This window comes from Ranitomeya imitator, chromosome 2 (assembly GCF_032444005.1).
Source record: "Ranitomeya imitator isolate aRanImi1 chromosome 2, aRanImi1.pri, whole genome shotgun sequence".
In the NCBI taxonomy this organism is placed as follows: Eukaryota; Metazoa; Chordata; class Amphibia; order Anura; family Dendrobatidae; genus Ranitomeya; species Ranitomeya imitator.
Window position 1 is genome coordinate 50,001,240 of NC_091283.1, and position 18,813 is coordinate 50,020,052.

The following is an 18,813-nucleotide window of genomic DNA, read 5'->3' on the forward strand; positions in this document are numbered from 1 at the left end:
GATTATACAGATCCACCAAGTCAGGCAATTTCTCTGGCCATTGATTCCTTTCTGTCTCAGGTAAAGTCTTTAGTAGGTCTATTACAATATGGTTCATCTTCTCGCATAAGCCGTTTGTTTGTGGATGATAGGCCGTCGTCCGGATCTTTTTGCAACCATACATATTACAGAATTCTCTGAAGATCTCTGATTCAAAGGCTGTACCTTGGTCGGTGAGAACCTGTTCCGGATATCCATGGGGTCTACAAAAGTACGTTTGGAACGCTTTGGCTGCTGTTTTTGCTGTCAGATCTTTTACGGGTACTACTACCAAGAAACGTGAATAATGGTCCACGATGGTCAAGGCATAGACATAGCCGGACCGGCTTGGTGTCAACTTCACGTGGTCCATGGCTACAAGTTCAAGTGGTTGTTTGGTGATTATGGGCTGCAGTGGTGCTCTTTGGTTCTTTTGATCGTTTCTTCTGAGGTTACACGGGCCACAATTTCTGCACCACTGTTCGATTGATTTTCTCATCCCGACCCAATAAAATCTTTCTCTTAGAAGTACTTCTAACTTTTTCCAACCGAAGTGACCAGCACCATTATGGTAAGCTTCGAGGACCATCTTCACATCTTGTTTAGGCACAATAATCTGCCAAACCAATTCATGTGTTTTCGGATTGGTGTATCTTCTACAGAGCTTCCCTTGATACAGGAACATTTTGCCTCTCTCTTTCCAGAGTTGATGCGTCTCTTCTGGGGCATCCTCATAGGGATATGCACTTTGCTCAGTCAACAGTTCCTTCACCAACTTCACAGCCGGATTGCTGTCTTGGGTGTCAGCCCATCTATGGTGTGCTAACGGATTAAAATTCACCTCTTGTTGTTTCTGATAGGTACTTGACTGATGATGTTTTGCCTTGGGACGATGGAAGGCTGGTATTTCAATTTCTTCAAGCTCCCCCGTTTCCTCTTCTACATCTCTCAAGTGTGGCATCCGGGATAGGGCATCGACATTTCCATTCTTGCGACCTGCTCGATACTTGATTATGAAGTTGTAATTAGATAACCGGGCTATCCATCGCTGTTCTAACGCACCTAATTTGGCTGTGTCCAGGTGGGTCAACGGATTGTTGTCAGTATAGACAATAAATTCTGCAGCGGCCAGATAGTGTTTGAAACGCTCCGTCACAGCCCAAACTACTGCCAGTAGTTCCAATTTGAAGGAGCTGTAATTTTCTGAATTTCTTTCAGTAGGCCGGAGCTTTCTACTTGCAAAGGCGATGACTTTCTCCCGACCTTCTTGCTTTTGTGACAGCACCGCTCTTAGTCCCACATTACTGGCATCGGTGTAGAGGATGAAAGGTTTATGGTAATCTGGGTATGCCAGAACCTCTTCTCCGGTTAGTGCCTTCTTTAGCTGTTCAAAGGAGTCTTCCCTTTCGTCGTTCCACTGAAAAGGAGGGTTTCGGTTTGAAGGTTTCTTCGTCTGCCCTACCAAGGTGTCTTGCAAGGGTGCTGCCAACTTGGTAAATCCTTTTATAAATCTGCGATAGTAACCCACCAATCCCAGGAATTGTCTCACTTCTTTTGCGCTGGTAGGTCTTGGCCAATCCCTTATGGCGCTTATTTTCTCGGGATCTGGTGCTACTCCCTCCGAACTCACGATGTGTCCCAGGTACTGTACCTTTGGCTTGAGAAGGTGACATTTGGATGGCTTGATTTTCATGCCATACCTGGATAAGGCTTCGAACACTTCTGCCAGGTCTATTAAGTGTTGTTCGTAAGTCTTTGAGTAGACGATCACATCATCTAGGTACAGGAGGACGGTCTCGAAGTTCTTGTGTCCGAGGCAGCATTCCATCAGCCGCTGGAAGGTACCGGATGCGTTGCAGAGTCCGAACGGCATGCGATTAAATTCACATAGACCCATTGGTGTGGTGAATGCCGTCTTTTCCTTATCTCTCTCAGCCACAGGGACTTGCCAATACCCGCTTGTTAAGTCTAAGGTGGAAAAATAATTAGCAGATTTCAAAGCAGTTAAGGACTCTTCTATCCTAGGCAAGGGGTAGGCGTCTTTATGGGTGATGTTATTAATCTTCCGGTAGTCTACGCACATTCTCATGGTTCCGTCCTTTTTTTTGACAATCACTAGAGGGGCCGCCCAGGGGCTACAGCTGTCTCTTATTACCCCGGCCTGTTTCATTTCCCTCAGCATATCTTTTGCACATTGATAGTGAGCGGGCGGTATGGGTCTATATCTTTCTTTTATTGGGGGATGGTCCCCTGTGGGGATTGTGTGTTCTACCCCTTCTATCCATCCGAAGTCCAATGGGTATTTATTTACTGAAGACTTGTTCATATTCCGTCACTAGCCTATACACCCCTTGTTTTTGATGGGTAGGTGTTGAATTTATGCCCACGTGTAGCTGTTGGCACCAATCCTCCATTTCTCCATCTGAGCCATTGCCTTCCACCTGACAGGTTGGTTCTAAGGGCTCAATGGTTGTGATGGCATTGTTGTCAACAGTATATAGCTTTGCCATTGTAGCATACCTTGGCAAAGTGACCTCTTCCTCTCCACAGTTCAAAAGTCGTACCGGCACTCGTCCCCGGTGTACCTCGACTATCCCTCGTGCTGTGAGTATAGTGGGCCTGCTGTCGGTGTACACTGGTTCTATTAAGGCTTGATAATCTCGTCCCTTAGTACCAATGGCTGCTCTACACCATACCAGCATTTCTGTTTTTGGTGGGATTACAATAGACGTTGGATCACTTACCCTCACACTGCCGATTTCTCCACCTGCAACTTCTACCTGTTGCCTTAACATCAATACTTTTATTTCCCTCCGGAGAACTCTCTGCTGGCAGGATTGGGCAGTTTCAGCAATTTGCTGTAAGACAGAAATGACTTCGGAAAAGCAGTTCTCTAACACATTCATTCCTATCAATACAGTTGGTTCACAGTTCCGCCGGTCAACATCAACAACAATTATACCCTGTTTCTTCAGTTCTACTTTACCAATCTTTATGGTCATCTCCCTGAATCCTAGTTTCGGTACCAACTTACCATTACTGGCCCATATATCTAGTTCAACATCAGAGGGCCCTTTATCAATATCTGCATCAGCCCAGTACCTCTTATAAAGGATATACGGTATAGATGAAATCTGGGAACCTGTGTCCAGCAAAGCGTTGAGGGGAATTCCGTCCAGCACGATAGGGATAATGGGTCGTCCTCCGATGTACCTGTCGTGCCAGGGTGTTGGGCCTTGAAAGTTCATTCCTGCGAAGCGGCCCGCATTCCCAGGGGATTCCCGTTTAAATCACAATCTCGTGCAAAGTGGCCCGGCTGCTGGCAACGGCGGCAAATGGGCTGTCCATCCGGTTGGTAGCGGTCGCGGGGTCGTCCTCTCCATGTCGGGTATCTCCGGGGTCTCATCCATGGAACATCCTCTCTACAGTTTGCCAACTCCATCTTGTGTCCTCTCATCTCCTGCATGGTTTTAGCCATTGAAGCAACAACATCAGCTAAAGAGTCAAGCTTTTGTTGAAGAGCCTCATTAGTACTGGGCCCCAGGGGCTTAGCAATGGCCCCAGACATAGCTGATGTCACTGGCACTCCCTGTTGTTGAGGTGCCTCTGCCATGAGTTGCGCAGGATCCTGATCCCGAGGTGCCTCTGCCAGTTGGAGACGTATAGCGCTCTCCTTTAATTGGGCAAATGTCAATTCAGGGTTCTTAAAAACAAGCATGCTCACATGCCCCCGGTGAGAAGGGGTGTAGAGTCCCTCAATAAATTGATCTCTTAGCAGTTTATCCGCTCCGGTGTTAAAAATGGGTTCAGCCAGTGTAAGTGATTTAAGGGCTTCCTGCAGGTTTAAGGCAAAGTCTCTCACGCCCTCATTAGCTTTTTGTTTGCAACTAAAGAATCGTATTTTAGCTTTGCTGCTGGCAGTGGTTTCAAATGTAGCTTTTAATCCAGCAAATATGCGTTCAACAGTGCCTTTTAGATCAGCTGCCCATGCTGTGACTTCTCGCTTAGCATGGCCACTTAACTGCATCATCAGGAGACTAACACGCTGAACTTCACCCACAGGGAACATGTCAAAATGGGCCAGCATCTTTTCTCTGAAATCGTCAAGGGTATTAGGCTCACCTTCATACATTGGAAGCCATGGGCCACCCGGGGTATATGGCATCAGCACCGGCATGATGGGCACCACTCCTTGCACCGCTGCGCTGCCGGACTCTCTATTGACACTCTGTCTTTCAGCTGCATTAGCGTTGCCGAGTGCTGCGGCGTCTCCGTGCTGCGACATACTGTGCCCCCTTAGTTAATCCGGACCCTTCCGGTCCTCCGCTTCCGTCGGGATAGTGTAGATTCGTTCCGCTGTGCAGCAGGATCGATTTTCCCCTTGCTCTGATGTCAGAGCGCTCAGCTTGGTGCCGCCCACAATGACACGCCCCCTGCTGCTCCCACCCACAGCGCTCTGTAATGGCGGATTCTGAAGTTTTTCAGTTAGACTGGGGCTCAGGTGATGGCGTAGCTCAATTAACAGTCTCGTGCCTAACGGTTATGAAGTGATTACCTCAGGGGATGGCGGCCATCTTTACTCCATTATAACCAATGGGGAAAAGTCACTTTCAATAGTTTTCAATGGGGAATGGATTTTTCTTTAATAAAGTCAATTTTCAAGATTTTTCATCCCAGTTTTCACAGTTTTGGGCTCCAATCACGGCACACAATACCCGGTATACGGGCTGGCTAGATCCTGTTCGTGACGCCAATTGTGACGCCCAGGAGACCGGGATACCCAGCACCGGACCAATGGAGTCTGTCTCTTGAGGGGGATGTCACGGGTGGCTTGACCCGGTGCTGTGGCCTCAGGCAATGCACAGTGTAAGGGGTATCATGAGGGGACAGGCACTTACTTGATCAGCAGCAGGTTCTCCCAGCGGTGACGATCCTGATCCTGGATAGATGGCTATTGTCCAAATGAAAGACTGAGGCACTGAAACGTTTAACCAGTTTACTTTAACATAAAAGGATTTACAACGAGTCCTGTCACCGGAGTCTGTATGGGAACTCTGAGTTACTTTGACCCTGCCGGGGTCTTCGCCTCTTATTGTGCGCAATTTCTGTGTGGCCCTGCTGCTGTATGTGAACTGGCTGCCGGCCCAATCTGTCCCCTCCGGGTCCTAGTTCGACGGGCAACCCGAGTCCTTTTATCGGTTTACCCCCTCTGGGAGTACCGCTGAACTCTGTGTCTGTTGCTGCGTCCGGCCCTAGTGAAGCTGATATCACCTCACGTTTTTCCGGTTGCTGTATTATATATAATGAATACAGCCACGGATCCGGTATCCGTCTTTGCGCCTGTTCTGGGTAGTGATTAATGCTACCCGGTTCTCACAATGTCCTTTTTCTCTATCCCTCTTCTCCTCAGGCCGGTGATTTAGGCCTGGTAACAGTCACAGGGCTGTTAGAGATTCAACTGTATGACCTCTCACTATCAGCTCCTTGGCCCAACTGCCATTTCTTCTCTCAGACCAGAATGGATCAAGGGGAGTCTCTGGAGCTCCCCCTTCTGGCCGGAGGTGGTAGTGCAGTCTTGCTATTTTAGTATTTGTACTTACTGTCAGTAACTATTTTTGTGGCAAATACCCCTAGGGGTGCCACATTAGCAAGCTCAAAGAGGACACAGATTACTGCAATGTGTGTGTGGTAGGCTGTTGGCTACTGGCGACTGATATCGGGCACTCTTACAGTTTTTGCGTCACTGCTTAGTGGAGTCTTCCATATTTTTTATTTTGCTTTTTCTCTATCACTTATAATATCTGAGTTTAAAGAGGACCATGCATGCCCATTAGCGCAGCCCACACTTATCACTTACTATGCTTATGTGACTTGTAATAGTAAATTTCCCACCAGTCAGTCTGAGACCTATTGTACCGCCTGTACCCCTCCTGCTTCCAAGCTATTATCTGTACAGGCTACCTCTATGACAGATGAAGTGGCCCCTGATGCCTGGCCTCATGATTTAGCTCAATCAGTAGTCGAACTAACCAGTGTGTCCAGGATGCTGGTTAATGTTGTGGAATGATTGCCAGTGGCTACTGCAGCCCAGAGAGTCCCAATTATGTACCTTCACACTGAGCAACTTTACAACGAGAGCGACAACGATCTGTGACGTTGCAGCGTCCTGGATAGCGATCTCGTTGTGTTTGACACGCAGCAGCAATCAGGATCCTGCTGTGACATCGTTGGTCGTAGCTAGAAGGTCAGAACTTTATTTGGTCGTCAGGTCGGCGTGATTCGTCATGTTTGACAGCAAAAGCAACGATGCCTGCAATGTTTTTACATGGAGCTAACAACCAGCGAGAACGATAAGTACGTCACTGGATCGCTCCTGCATCGTTCTGGAGTTGCTGTGTTTGACATCTCTACAGCGACCTAACAGCGATGCTCCAGCGATCTAGTTTAGGTCGGATTGTTGTCTATATCGCTGGAGCATCGCTAAATGTGACGGTACCTTTACTGCTGAGAGTGGGTTGGATCCCACAGCCACCTAGCACCAATATGGCTGGTTTGGTTACGAAAGTGGTCCAGACGGCCAAGGGATATTTCCTTGTCCCAGTCACCTTCTCAGCGGATGCACCCAGATTCCTTTTCCCCTTCCCAGTGTATTTGCTCCCATTTCAGAATCCATCCTGGATCCTTATCAGTTGAGAGATGATTGTTTGGTGTTGGCAATAGATGCCTTTCTGGGAGGATGTCTTTTCTTTTGCACAAGGGTCCTGGGAAAGATAGTTGCGATGTTCAAGGTGGTACTGCTTGCTCAATTTCAGTGAAGGCCTCTACAAAACAGCCTTCTAGCCTCTTCAGACAGATCAATACAGTCCCTGGATCGGCCTATTCTTACACTGCACTGACGCCAGTTTCTCAGGTGGTGGTTGACGTCACCCCTGTTAACTCATAGTCACTCTTTTCGTCCCATTCAGTGGCAAGTGCTCTACCACGATGCCAGTATATCCAGCAGGGGAGCAATTCTGTCACTTGAATGTCCAAGGCACTTGGAGCAGGCAGGAGAGGCTGTTCCCAATCAACATGCAGAAGCTCAGTGCTATTTGTCTCTTTTACATTGGCAACACCTATTCCAAGGGTTGCTAATAAGAGTTCAATTTTGACAATGCTATGTCTGTGGCCTATATCAATCACCAAAGGGGCATGCAAAGCCCATCAGCCATGAGTGAAGTTACAGGGATTCTGGAGTGGGCATAGGACAAGGTTCCTCTAATTTCTTCAGTCCATATATCAGAGGTAGCCAACTGGGATTCAGACTTTTTAAGTCTCCAGCAGCTACCTGCAGGAGAGTGGACTCTTCAATCAGAAGTATTTGGGTAGATCTGTTGGTGGGCGAGGGGGGGAGTCTGCTGGATGTAGGTTCATTGGCATCCAGACTAAATCACAAGGTGCCAACATTTGTGTCAGGGTCCTGGGACCCACAGGCGATCGCAGTCGATGCTCTGGTAATCTCTTTCTCCTTGCCTTATCTCTTTACATCTGGATCGCTTCTACCCAGACTTGTCAAAAAGATCAGTGCACAAGGTGTTTAAGTCATTCTCATTGCTCCAGATTAACTTTTTAGTGCCTGGTATTTGTATGTGATCAATCTCCTGGCGGATGTCCTATGGACTTTTCTGGACCACCCGGACCTTCTGTCACAGAGTCATTTTTCCATCAAAATTTATGGGTGCTCAATTTTATGGCATGGCTATTGATCCTGCGCTTTTGAGGACTGCAGGTCTGTCTGAATCAGCCATCCAGACTATGGTTAGAGCATCCTCGTTGCGAGTCTACCATCACATTGAACTCCCTTAAAGTCCACTTTAAGGGAGGATATTAGCGAAGGGAATGAGGATGTCGAGTCTATATGGGTTGAAATTCATGGAGGGAAAAATGGTAACAAAATTCTCATTGGGGTCTGTTACAAACCCCCAAATATAACAGAAACCATGGAAAGTCTACTTCTAAAGCAGATAGATGAAGCTGCAACCCATAATGAGGTCCTGGTTATGGGGGACTTTAACTACCCGGATATTAACTGGGAAACAGAAACCTGTGAAACCCATAAAGGCAACAGGTTTCTGCTAATAACCAAGAAAAATTATCTTTCACAATTGGTGCAGAATCCAACCAGAGGAGCAGCACTTTTAGACCTAATACTATCTAATAGACCTGACAGAATAACAAATCTGCAGGTGGTTGGGCATTTAGGAAATAGCGACCACAATATTGTACAGTTTCACCTGTCTTTCACTAGGGGGACTTGTCAGGGAGTCACAAAAACATTGAACTTTAGGAAGGCAAAGTTTGAACAGCTTAGAGATGCCCTTAATCTGGTAGACTGGGACAATATCCTCAGAAATGAGAATACAGATAATAAATGGGAAATGTTTAAGAACATCCTAAATAGGCAGTGTAAGCGGTTTATACCTTGTGGGAATAAAAGGACTAGAAATAGGAAAAACCCAATGTGGCTAAACAAAGAAGTAAGACAGGCAATTAACAGTAAAAAGAAAGCATTTGCACTACTAAAGCAGGATGGCACCATTGAAGCTCTAAAAAACTATAGGGAGAAAAATACTTTATCTAAAAAACTAATTAAAGCTGCCAAAAAGGAAACAGAGAAGCACATTGCTAAGGAGAGTAAAACTAATCCCAAACTGTTCTTCAACTATATCAATAGTAAAAGAATAAAAACTGAAAATGTAGGCCCCTTAAAAAATAGTGAGGAAAGAATGGTTGTAGATGACGAGGAAAAAGCTAACATATTAAACACCTTCTTCTCCACGGTATTCACGGTGGAAAATGAAATGCTAGGTGAAATCCCAAGAAACAATGAAAACCCTATATTAAGGGTCACCAATCTAACCCAAGAAGAGGTGCGAAACCGGCTAAATAAGATTAAAATAGATAAATCTCCGGGTCCGGATGGCATACACCCACGAGTACTAAGAGAACTAAGTAATGTAATAGATAAACCATTATTTCTTATTTTTAGGGACTCTATAGCGACAGGGTCTGTTCCGCGGGACTGGCGCATAGCAAATGTGGTGCCAATATTCAAAAAGGGCTCTAAAAGTGAACCTGGAAATTATAGGCCAGTAAGTCTAACCTCTATTGTTGGTAAAATATTTGAAGGGTTTCTGAGGGATGTTATTCTGGATTATCTCAATGAGAATAACTGTTTAACTCCATATCAGCATGGGTTTATGAGAAATTGCTCCTGTCAAACCAATCTAATCAGTTTTTATGAAGAGGTAAGCTATAGGCTGGACCACGGTGAGTCATTGGACGTGGTATATCTCGATTTTTCCAAAGCGTTTGATACCGTGCCGCACAAGAGGTTGGTACACAAAATGAGAATGCTTGGTCTGGGGGAACATGTGTGTAAATGGGTTAGTAACTGGCTTAGTGATAGAAAGCAGAGGGTGGTTATAAATGGTATAGTCTCTAACTGGGTCGCTGTGACCAGTGGGGTACCGCAAGGGTCAGTATTGGGACCTGTTCTCTTCAACATATTCATTAATGATCTGGTAGAAGGTTTACACAGTAAAATATCGATATTTGCAGATGATACAAAACTATGTAAAGCAGTTAATACAAGAGAAGATAGTATTCTGCTACAGATGGATCTGGATAAGTTGGAAACTTGGGCTGAAAGGTGGCAGATGAGGTTTAACAATGATAAATGTAAGGTTATACACATGGGAAGAGGGAATCAATATCACCATTACACACTGAACGGGAAACCACTGGGTAAATCTGACAGGGAGAAGGACTTGGGGATCCTAGTTAATGATAAACTTACCTGGAGCAGCCAGTGCCAGGCAGCAGCTGCCAAGGCAAACAGGATCATGGGGTGCATTAAAAGAGGTCTGGATACACATGATGAGAGCATTATACTGCCTCTGTACAAATCCCTAGTTAGACCGCACATGGAGTACTGTGTCCAGTTTTGGGCACCGGTGCTCAGGAAGGATATAATGGAACTAGAGAGAGTACAAAGGAGGGCAACAAAATTAATAAAGGGGATGGGAGAACTACAATACCCAGATAGATTAGCGAAATTAGGATTATTTAGTCTAGAAAAAAGACGACTGAGGGGCGATCTAATAACCATGTATAAGTATATAAGGGGACAATACAAATATCTCGCTGAGGATCTGTTTATACCAAGGAAGGTGACGGGCACAAGGGGGCATTCTTTGCGTCTGGAGGAGAGAAGGTTTTTCCACCAACATAGAAGAGGATTCTTTACTGTTAGGACAGTGAGAATCTGGAATTGCTTGCCTGAGGAGGTGGTGATGGCGAACTCAGTCGAGGGGTTCAAGAGAGGCCTGGATGTCTTCCTGGAGCAGAACAATATTGTATCATACAATTAGGTTCTGTAGAAGGACGTAGATCTGGGTATTTATTATAATGGAATATAGGCTGAACTGGATGGACAAATGTCTTTTTTCGGCCTTACTAACTATGTTACTATGTTACTATGTTACATTGGAGGACTTATTTATGCTGCTCTTAGTCTACCAGTTCTTCACCTATAATTTTTTTTTTGCCAGTGCTACTCTCATTCTTACAGTTCAGATTGTAAGCTTATAAGCAAGGCTGGCACTGAACTCCCTCAAGAATCAGGTATCTTCCCTGGCTTTTCTGTTTCAGTCTGAACTAGCATCTTTTCCCCAGGTCAAGACTTTTCTCCCTAATGGGCCCTTTGGACTCTTTGGACCTCAATCATGTTTTGGAGGTTCATCAGTCTCCGCCTATTGAGCCAATCAGAAACATCTCGGCTCTTTTTCTTTCTTATAAGGTAGCTTTTTATAGCCATCACTTCTAATAGGAGGATTTCTGAGCTTGCACCTCAGTCTAGTCATGCTCTTTACCTTATTCTCCATCAGGATAATGTAGTGTTGATGCCGTTCCATCTTTTCTCCTGAAGGTGATATTGAGTTTTTATCTGAATGAAGATAATGTTTTTCCTTCCTTTTGTCCAGCACCATCTCATCCTAGGGAGAAGGCTATGCAGAGCTTGGACATTGTTATAGCTGCAAAATATTATTTAGCAGCTACTGCCTCCTTTAGGCACCCCGATTCCTTGTTTGTTACACCACAGGGCTCTCATAAGGGTCAAACCACTCCTAAAGCAACCATTGCCTGCTGGATCAAGACTTCTATTATCCAGGTTTATTAGGCTAAAGCCAGGGTGGCCCCATTTAGGATTAGGGAGCGCGCTACATGGATGGTGCAACCTTAATGGGCGGTTTGTTATCAAGCATTGGCTTTGCAGCTCTGCATAGCAGATACTTGGGCATTGGTGCATACTTTTTCTAACTTTAACAGGGTGCACATTTTTTTTGCCTTGGCAGATGCAAGCCGTGGTGGGAAGATATTGCAAACTGCAATACAGGCCATTCTGTGTCCCCCAATAAAATAAATGAGAAAAAAAGTTTTTTTTTATACTTACCAACAAAACTGTTTCTTGTAGTCTTAATTGGGGGACACAGCACTTTGTTGGGCGTACAGTTATGTTTCTTCTTGCCTTAATTCTTTCTTTCCTCCTCCTACTGCTTTCTCACAAAACTGAGGAAGCTTGCTCCAGCACACAGGGCATACTCTGCTGGGGAGGAGGACATTTTATTTCATTTCAATAATAGTGTCAGCCTCCAGTTGGCCGCACACTATCCCATGGTTCTGTGTTCCCCAATGAAGACTATGAGAAACAGTAAAAAATATATTTATTGTCATTATCAGTGACTTAGGCCAGTTTTTCTCTGAAATGTTGCTGAATTTCAGAGAAACGGTTTGAAGAGTTGACTGAAGACTCTAGGGAGAGATGAGACTCCTCTCCAGCTGATTAATTGGTCTCTCCCATGTAAGTCCATAGAGAGAGACTTTTCAATCAAATAGAGAAGGGTGGGGCGAAACCAGCAGGGAACTATAGGGAAAGGAGAGACTAGTTAGATGCCATTCTCAGCCGGCTTGTCCCCACACCTGTCCTGCTGATTGCCAGGTTCAGCCTTCTCCCCACCCCTCTCCAGATGATTGACAGGTCTCTTACATGTGTGTCCATAGGGTGAGACCTGTAAATCAACTGGAGCAGTGTGGGTAGAAGACAGCAGGGAACTCTAGCTAGGAAGAACAGCCTAGTTGGGCGCCGCCATCAGCCTGCTTCTCCACACTATTCAAACTATGCTTTCTCTGAAACACTGAAGTGTTCCAGAGAAATATGTACTTTGCTACAATCATACAGCCAGGCTCTGATCCAAGCTGTGTGTAGCTTTGGCTGCATAAATTGAGTGACAGATTTGCACCTTCTTCCTTCAGGAGAGAACAACTATCCCCTGGTTTCCTTATTTGCTCAGTAGCCGAGCGCTCCAGATGAGTAGCAGATTGGACAAGCAGCAAGTTTCATTTGCTGCCACCGGTTGTGTGTTGCGAGCAGCTGCAGTCATTCGGCTAGCTTCAAAGCAGTGCTTTACAGCTTGCTAGCGCTGCACTCTTTGCCTAGGAAACCAGCCACCACTGATTGGCTGCAACCGTGGGCAGTAACCTAGGCAATGAGTTAAAGAGAATTCCAATTTCAAAATCGAGAGGACTTTTAATAAATAAATTGCAAGTTTGTATGTTTTTGTTCAAGCGCTTTGCTATGTTACTCATGTAAAAGAGACATCTTCTTTAACCACTTATTGCAATATCATGTACACTCATTGTGATGAGTTTGTGATGAGTTTCCATGTGTGGAGGGGGCTCAGGGTAGAGGGCTTAGTAGTAGTGATGAGCAAATATACTTGTTACTCGAGATTTCTCGAGCACGCTCGGGTGTCCTCCGAGCGTTTTTTAGTGTTCGGAGATTTAGTTTTCCTCACCTCAGCTGAATGATTTACATCTCTTAGCCAGCTTGAATACATGTGGGGATTCCCTAACAACCAGGCAACCCTCACATGTACTTATGCTAACTAACAGATGTAAATCATTCAGCTGCGGCGATGAAAACTAAGTCCCGAGCACTAAAGAAATACTCGGAGGACACCCGAGCGTGCTCGAGAAATCTCGAGTAACGAGTACATTCGCTCATCACTAGTGTTGAGCATTCCGATACCGCAAGTATCGGGTATCGGCCGATACTTGCGGTATCGGAATTCCGATACCGAGATCCGATATTTTTGTGATATCGGGTATCGGTATCGGAAGTGTAAAATAAAGAATTAAAATAAAAAATATTGTTATATTCACCTCTCCGGCGGCCCCTGGACATCAGCGGGAGGATCCGGCGTCCGGCACGGCTTCTTTCTTCAAAATGCGCGCCTTCAGGACCTGTGGAATGACGTCCCGGCTTCTGATTGGTCGCGTGCCGCCCATGTGACCGCCACGCGACCAATCAGAAGCCGCGACGTCATTCCTCAGCTAAAGTCCTAGAATGAGCGCCTTCTAGGACCTGAGGAATGACGTCGCGGCTTCTGATTGGTCGCGTGGCGGTCACATGGGCGGCACGCGACCAATCAGAAGCCAGGACGTCATTCCACAGGTCCTGAAGGCGCGCATTTTGAAGAAAGAAGCCGTGCCGGACGCCGGATCCTCCCGCTGATGTCCAGGGGCCGCCGGAGAGGTGAATATAACAATATTTTTTATTTTAATTCTTTATTTTACACTTTAATATGGATCCCAGGGCCTGAAGGAGAGTTTCCTCTCCTTCAGACCCTGGGATCCATGAGGATACATTCCGATACTTGATGTCCCATTGACTTGTATTGGTATCGGATATCGGTATCGGCGATATCCGATATTTTTCGGGTATCGGCCGATACTATCCGATACCGATACTTTCAAGTATCGGACGGTATCGCTCAACACTACTCATCACTACTTAGGAGCTGAGCTCCCTCCATACACAGTAGATGCCGGCTGTATTACACAGCTGCCATTTGTGTCTAAGGCCGGTTTCACATTTGCGGTTGTGTCCACAGCGTTGCTTCCGCAATAATCCACATGCGTTGTGTATTCCTATATTTAATATTAGGGACGCATGTGTCTGCGTTTGAAATGCGGCAACAAAATGCATTGCTGTCTATGTGAACGTATGCGTCCGCAAGCACATGCATTTGCTTGCGTTCGTGAACACATGCGTTGCAGCGGAGAAAAACATGTCTAGACACTGATAAGCCACCCCCCACATACAAGGTGATAAAGGGAGGGAGTGAACAGTTGCAGGTCACTACTCAGCAGACAGAGAAGCAGAGCAGACAGACAAAGGCACCTTGGAGGAAACAAGACTCTGAACAAGTGAGCATATCCTAGCCAATGCCTTTATTTTCTATTTTCTGTCTCTACATGTCCTAATTTCTGCCATTTCTTTCCTTCTGCATGCATAAGAATGTCTTCTTCTTCTGATGAGGAGCAACGTCGTGGGCCTTCTCAAGCCAAACATGTCAGCGAAGTGAGTACTAAACTCCTCAGATTGGTATGTATTCACTGTCACATCTACACATATGACACTTTTTTTCCCTTTTTTAGAGCACTTCTTCCACTGCGGTAGAGAGTGAGCAGGAGCAGCGGGGTCACGGTTGGGTCGGGTGTCAAGGCGGCAGCGTGTAAGTATACCTGGCTGACTGTTTACTGTATCCTCACTTTAATATTCTTGATTCTTTCTTTCTTAACTTTCCTCTTTCTTTATATTTTTCTTCTGGACTCCTTTTTTATCTTGACTTTCATTATTCATGCCATTTCTCAGCCTCTGTTTTCTTTCTTTTCCTTACGTTAATGTATACAACATTTAATGTCTTCATTTATGTTTTAGGTTCCAGAACAGGATGAGGACCTCATTGACAACGATATCCTCATCTCCCTGGTCCATGAGTGAGTCCCGTTGTGGGACACCCGGGTTCCACAGCACTCGGACAAAATGACGATCCGGTGCCCATGGAATGAGGTGGCCAAAGCGATGTGGGATGGCTGGGACAACATCCCGACTCAGGTCCGAACTGCAAAGTATTGCAATGTGGTGTGAAGCAGCAGAGACCTTGGCCGTGCTCACACAACTGTGTGTGATGACACAAACTCTCAGGAGTTTCTCTCATCACACACAGTTGTGTGGGCACGGCCAAAAGTACATTGTGTAACCATTATGTTTTGTTTTTTCAACAGTGCTCAAAGTCAAAACACGTTGGCATTCGATGAAGGACCGCTTCAACAAGGACCTGCGTCAAGAGAGAGCCGTGTTCCCAGTGGTTCTGGAGCAAGGATCCGAAAGTATAAATACCATCGCATTCTGGCATTTTTAAGACCGGTCCTTGCCCAGAGAACGTAAGTATTTCTCCTGTGCATTAGGTTGTGTTGTATTGCCATAATCTGTATGTTTCTATTCAACAGGAGTTGGCGTTTATTCAGTTTTTGGTATTATTTTTTTTCCCTTTGTTCACAGCACATGGAGCAGCACTGTTGAACCAGGTTCTGGAGCGGTCCTTCATCAGACAGCCACGGACCCATCCCAGCCATCCTGCAGTGCTGCAGCAAGTGGGCCTGCCACATTAACTGGAGACCAGGAAGCTGGTCCATCAGGTGTTTCCCTTTCCCAGTCCTCTGCCTCTGCCCCTTTTTTGGGGGGCTCCTCCTGGCAGCGGCAGAGGGCATCGGACAGGTCACTCACGCCCAAGTTTCTGCACTTGAGCTCGGTTTTTCACGATGGACTCAAGGCTTTGGGTGACCGACTGGATACTGTCATTAGCCATATGAATACACGTATCCAGGAGGTCACCAAAAGCCTTGACCAAGTGAAAGCCGACATCCAGAGGCCAGCACATCATTTTTTTAACCAAATTGAACAGGGCATGTCGGAAAACCTTACCCCTGATCTACAGCTTAGTGTCATGCAGGCCTGTAATGCTGCTTACGTGCAGGCTGTGTGTGGAGTCGGTATTTTCAGCAGACAGTGGCGGCATATCCACCTCTGCCAACACTGTCATGATTGACCTCAATGCTGACCTCTGCTGCACACAACTGCACGGCCACCTCTATTCCTAGCACTGCCGTACACCACTACAGCACCACCACCATGCCGAGAGCTGTAGGACAGCCCACCGCCACCACCATGACAACCGCTGCTCCTGCTTGGACCGCCTCCATTGACACCACGATGCAGCAGCAGGACCCTGGCATGGCCTTCCGCTCCACCACCACGATGCAGCAGCAGGACCCTGGCATGGCCTTCCGCACTGCCACCATGATGCAGCAGCAGGACCCTGGCATGGCCTTCTGTTCCACCACCACCACAATGCAGCAGGACCCAGGCATGGCCTTCTGCTCTACGAGCACTTTGGACTCTGGCATGGCTGCATGCTCTATGAGCACTATAGACTCTGGCATGGCTGCACGCTCTACGAGCACTATGGACTCTGGCATGGCTGCACGATCTACGAGCACAGTGCAGCCGGGCCCTGACAGGTCACCCACCACGACCATGCCACGACATACGAGCCCACCGAGGCTTCCCAGAACACGTCGATTCTATAAAGGGAAAAAAAAAATAAAAAAATGCATACTATCAGTATTCCTCCCCCCTCACCTCCCAGTGTGTCTGTAATGTCAGGTTTGTCTCACCCTTCCAGTGTGTCTCAGGCCTCTCATGTGTCAAGCCCCATCCCCGAACTACCAGACCCCACTAGTTTAATTGCCCCCTTCTCCTGCCACCCCTGCGTCGTCCACACTTAGCCAGGCCTCACAGCTTCACACCCCCCATTTCCATCACTCTACCCATAGCAGGCGCAGTTAAATAAAAATTTTGTTTGTAAGAAAATAAATAGTATTGTTTTTTGCCCCGAATTATGTGTGGTTAGTTGTGTATTTCGCCGCTGGCAACACACACTGTGCGCCAAATAAAACACTGCGCCGCACACTTTATTTTTTGGCCACATCATAACTCCAGTAGTTAGCAAGTACAACACTTTGTGTGTCTTTAGTATAGAGATATGAGGTGGACCAAAAAATGTATACTTGTATTTTCTCCATAATATCTTCATTCTGCTTAGTCTGCGACTAGTGTTGCAGACTGAAGGGAAAATGGTGGCAATACAATGCAGAACTATACTCAACAGGTCAGGTGTCCAAAAACTCATTAGTTAGGACACCTGACCTGGTGAGTACAGAAGTACATTGTATAACCTCCTTTTTCTCTTCTGTGTACGTTATCTATTTCACATAAAGTGAAGGGACGATGGCGGTCATACAAGGCATATCTATGCTCACCTGGACATGTGTCAGAAATAGTGAATTCATGAGGCTGTTATATGTGCATCATGAATTCATTATTTCTGACATCTGACTTGATGAGTAAAGATCTGTTTTGTATTAAACAGCCATTGTCTGTTCTGTCTGCATCCAATGGATACTGCAGAACAGAATCAGGACGCAATGACGTCAACAACCTTATCACTAACAACCTGGCTGCCGTCACACTAGCGGTATGTGGTCAGTATTTTACATCAGTATTTGTAAGCCAAAACCAGGAGTGGACTAATTAGAGGAGAGGTATAATATTAACATATTTAGCACTTCTGCATTTATCACCCACTCCTGGTTTAGGCTTAAATACTGATATAAAGTACTGACCAAATACTGCTAGTGTGAGGGCAGCCTTGGATTTTAGAGGAAATACATAGGAGACATGGTCAAGTTACCAAAAAATAAAGTTTATTAGCAACAAATATTAGTAATATTTAAGAAAATAAGTGGTACAGACAAAATCCCAACAGGACATTTACACAACATTGTCCTGTCATGACACACGTCCAATTAGGGTTGAGCGACCTTTACTTTTATAGGATCGGGTCGGGTTTCACGAAACCCGACTTTTTCAAAAGTCGGGTCGAGTGAAATCGGCCGATCCTATAAAAAAGTCGGGGTCGGACGAAACCCGAAACCCAATGCAGTGCATTGGGTTTCCATGGTTCCCAGGGTCTGAAGGAGCGGAAACTCTCCTTCAGGCCCTGCGATCCATATTTTAGTGTAAAATAAAGAATTAAAATAAAAAATATTGCAATACTTACCCTCTGACGCGCCCTGGTACTAACCGGGAACCTTCCTTCCTTAGAATCAGCCTTCCAGGACCTTGCGGTGACGTCGCGGCTTGTGATTGGCCGCGCGGCCGCCCATGTGACCGCTCGCGCGGCCAATCACAAGCCGCGACGTCACCGCGACGTCACCGAAGGTCCTGGAAGGGCTGATTCTTAGGAAGGAAGGCTGCCGGAAAGAAGCAGGGCGCGTCCGAGGGTGAGTATATTCCTATTAGGTATATACTCACCCTCGGACGCGCCCTGCTTCTTTCCGGCAGCCTTCCTTCCTAAGAATCAGCCCTTCCAGGACGTTCGGTGATGTCGCGGTGACGTCGCGGCTTGTGATTGGCCACGCGAGCGGTCACAGGGGCGGCCGTGCGGCCAATCACAAGCCGCGACGTCACCGCGACGTCACCGCAGGGTCCTGGAAGGCTGATTCTAAGAAAGGAAGGTTCCCGGTTAGTACCAGGGCGCGTCAGAGGGTAAGTATTGCGATATTTTTTATTTTAATTCTTTATTTTACACTTAAATCTGAATTCAGATACCAATTCCCGATATCTTAAACATATCGGGAATCGGTATCAGAATTCCGATTCTAGATTCAAAAGATCGCCGACTTCATGGCCGACCCCACACTGGGGTCGAGTCGGGTTTCATGAAACCCGACCTTGCCAAAAGTCGGCGACTTTTGAAAAATTTCGACCCGTTTCGCTCAACCCTA

General features: G+C 46.3%; 2 protein-coding genes across 2 annotated transcripts in view; both read left to right on the top strand.

The window, feature by feature from the left end:
• Positions 1-18,813, top strand: part of LOC138661781 (cytochrome P450 2G1-like) — a 59,861-nt gene that overhangs the window by 25,688 nt on the left and 15,360 nt on the right. The gene's annotated exons all lie outside the window — the stretch shown is intronic.
• On the top strand, positions 13,908-17,842 carry LOC138661783 (uncharacterized). Its single transcript, XM_069746700.1, has 5 exons — positions 13,908-14,482; positions 14,560-14,636; positions 14,843-15,019; positions 15,190-15,348; positions 15,467-17,842. Exons 3-5 carry the CDS (start codon positions 14,970-14,972, stop codon positions 16,011-16,013), a joined length of 756 nt encoding a protein of 251 aa, XP_069602801.1. The 5' UTR covers positions 13,908-14,482; positions 14,560-14,636; positions 14,843-14,969; the 3' UTR covers positions 16,014-17,842.

What these genes read in the sequence shown, in the direction of transcription:
- LOC138661783 (XM_069746700.1), top strand. Translation starts at nt 14,970, where the DNA reads ATGAGGTGGCCAAAGCGATGTGGGATGGCTGGGACAACATCCCGACTC. An exon ending in GGGACAACATCCCGACTCAG is followed by an intron (nt 15,020 to 15,189) that starts GTCCGAACTGCA and finishes TTTTTTCAACAG; the next exon opens with TGCTCAAAGTCAAAACACGT. An exon ending in CCGGTCCTTGCCCAGAGAAC is followed by an intron (nt 15,349 to 15,466) that starts GTAAGTATTTCT and finishes CTTTGTTCACAG; the next exon opens with CACATGGAGCAGCACTGTTG.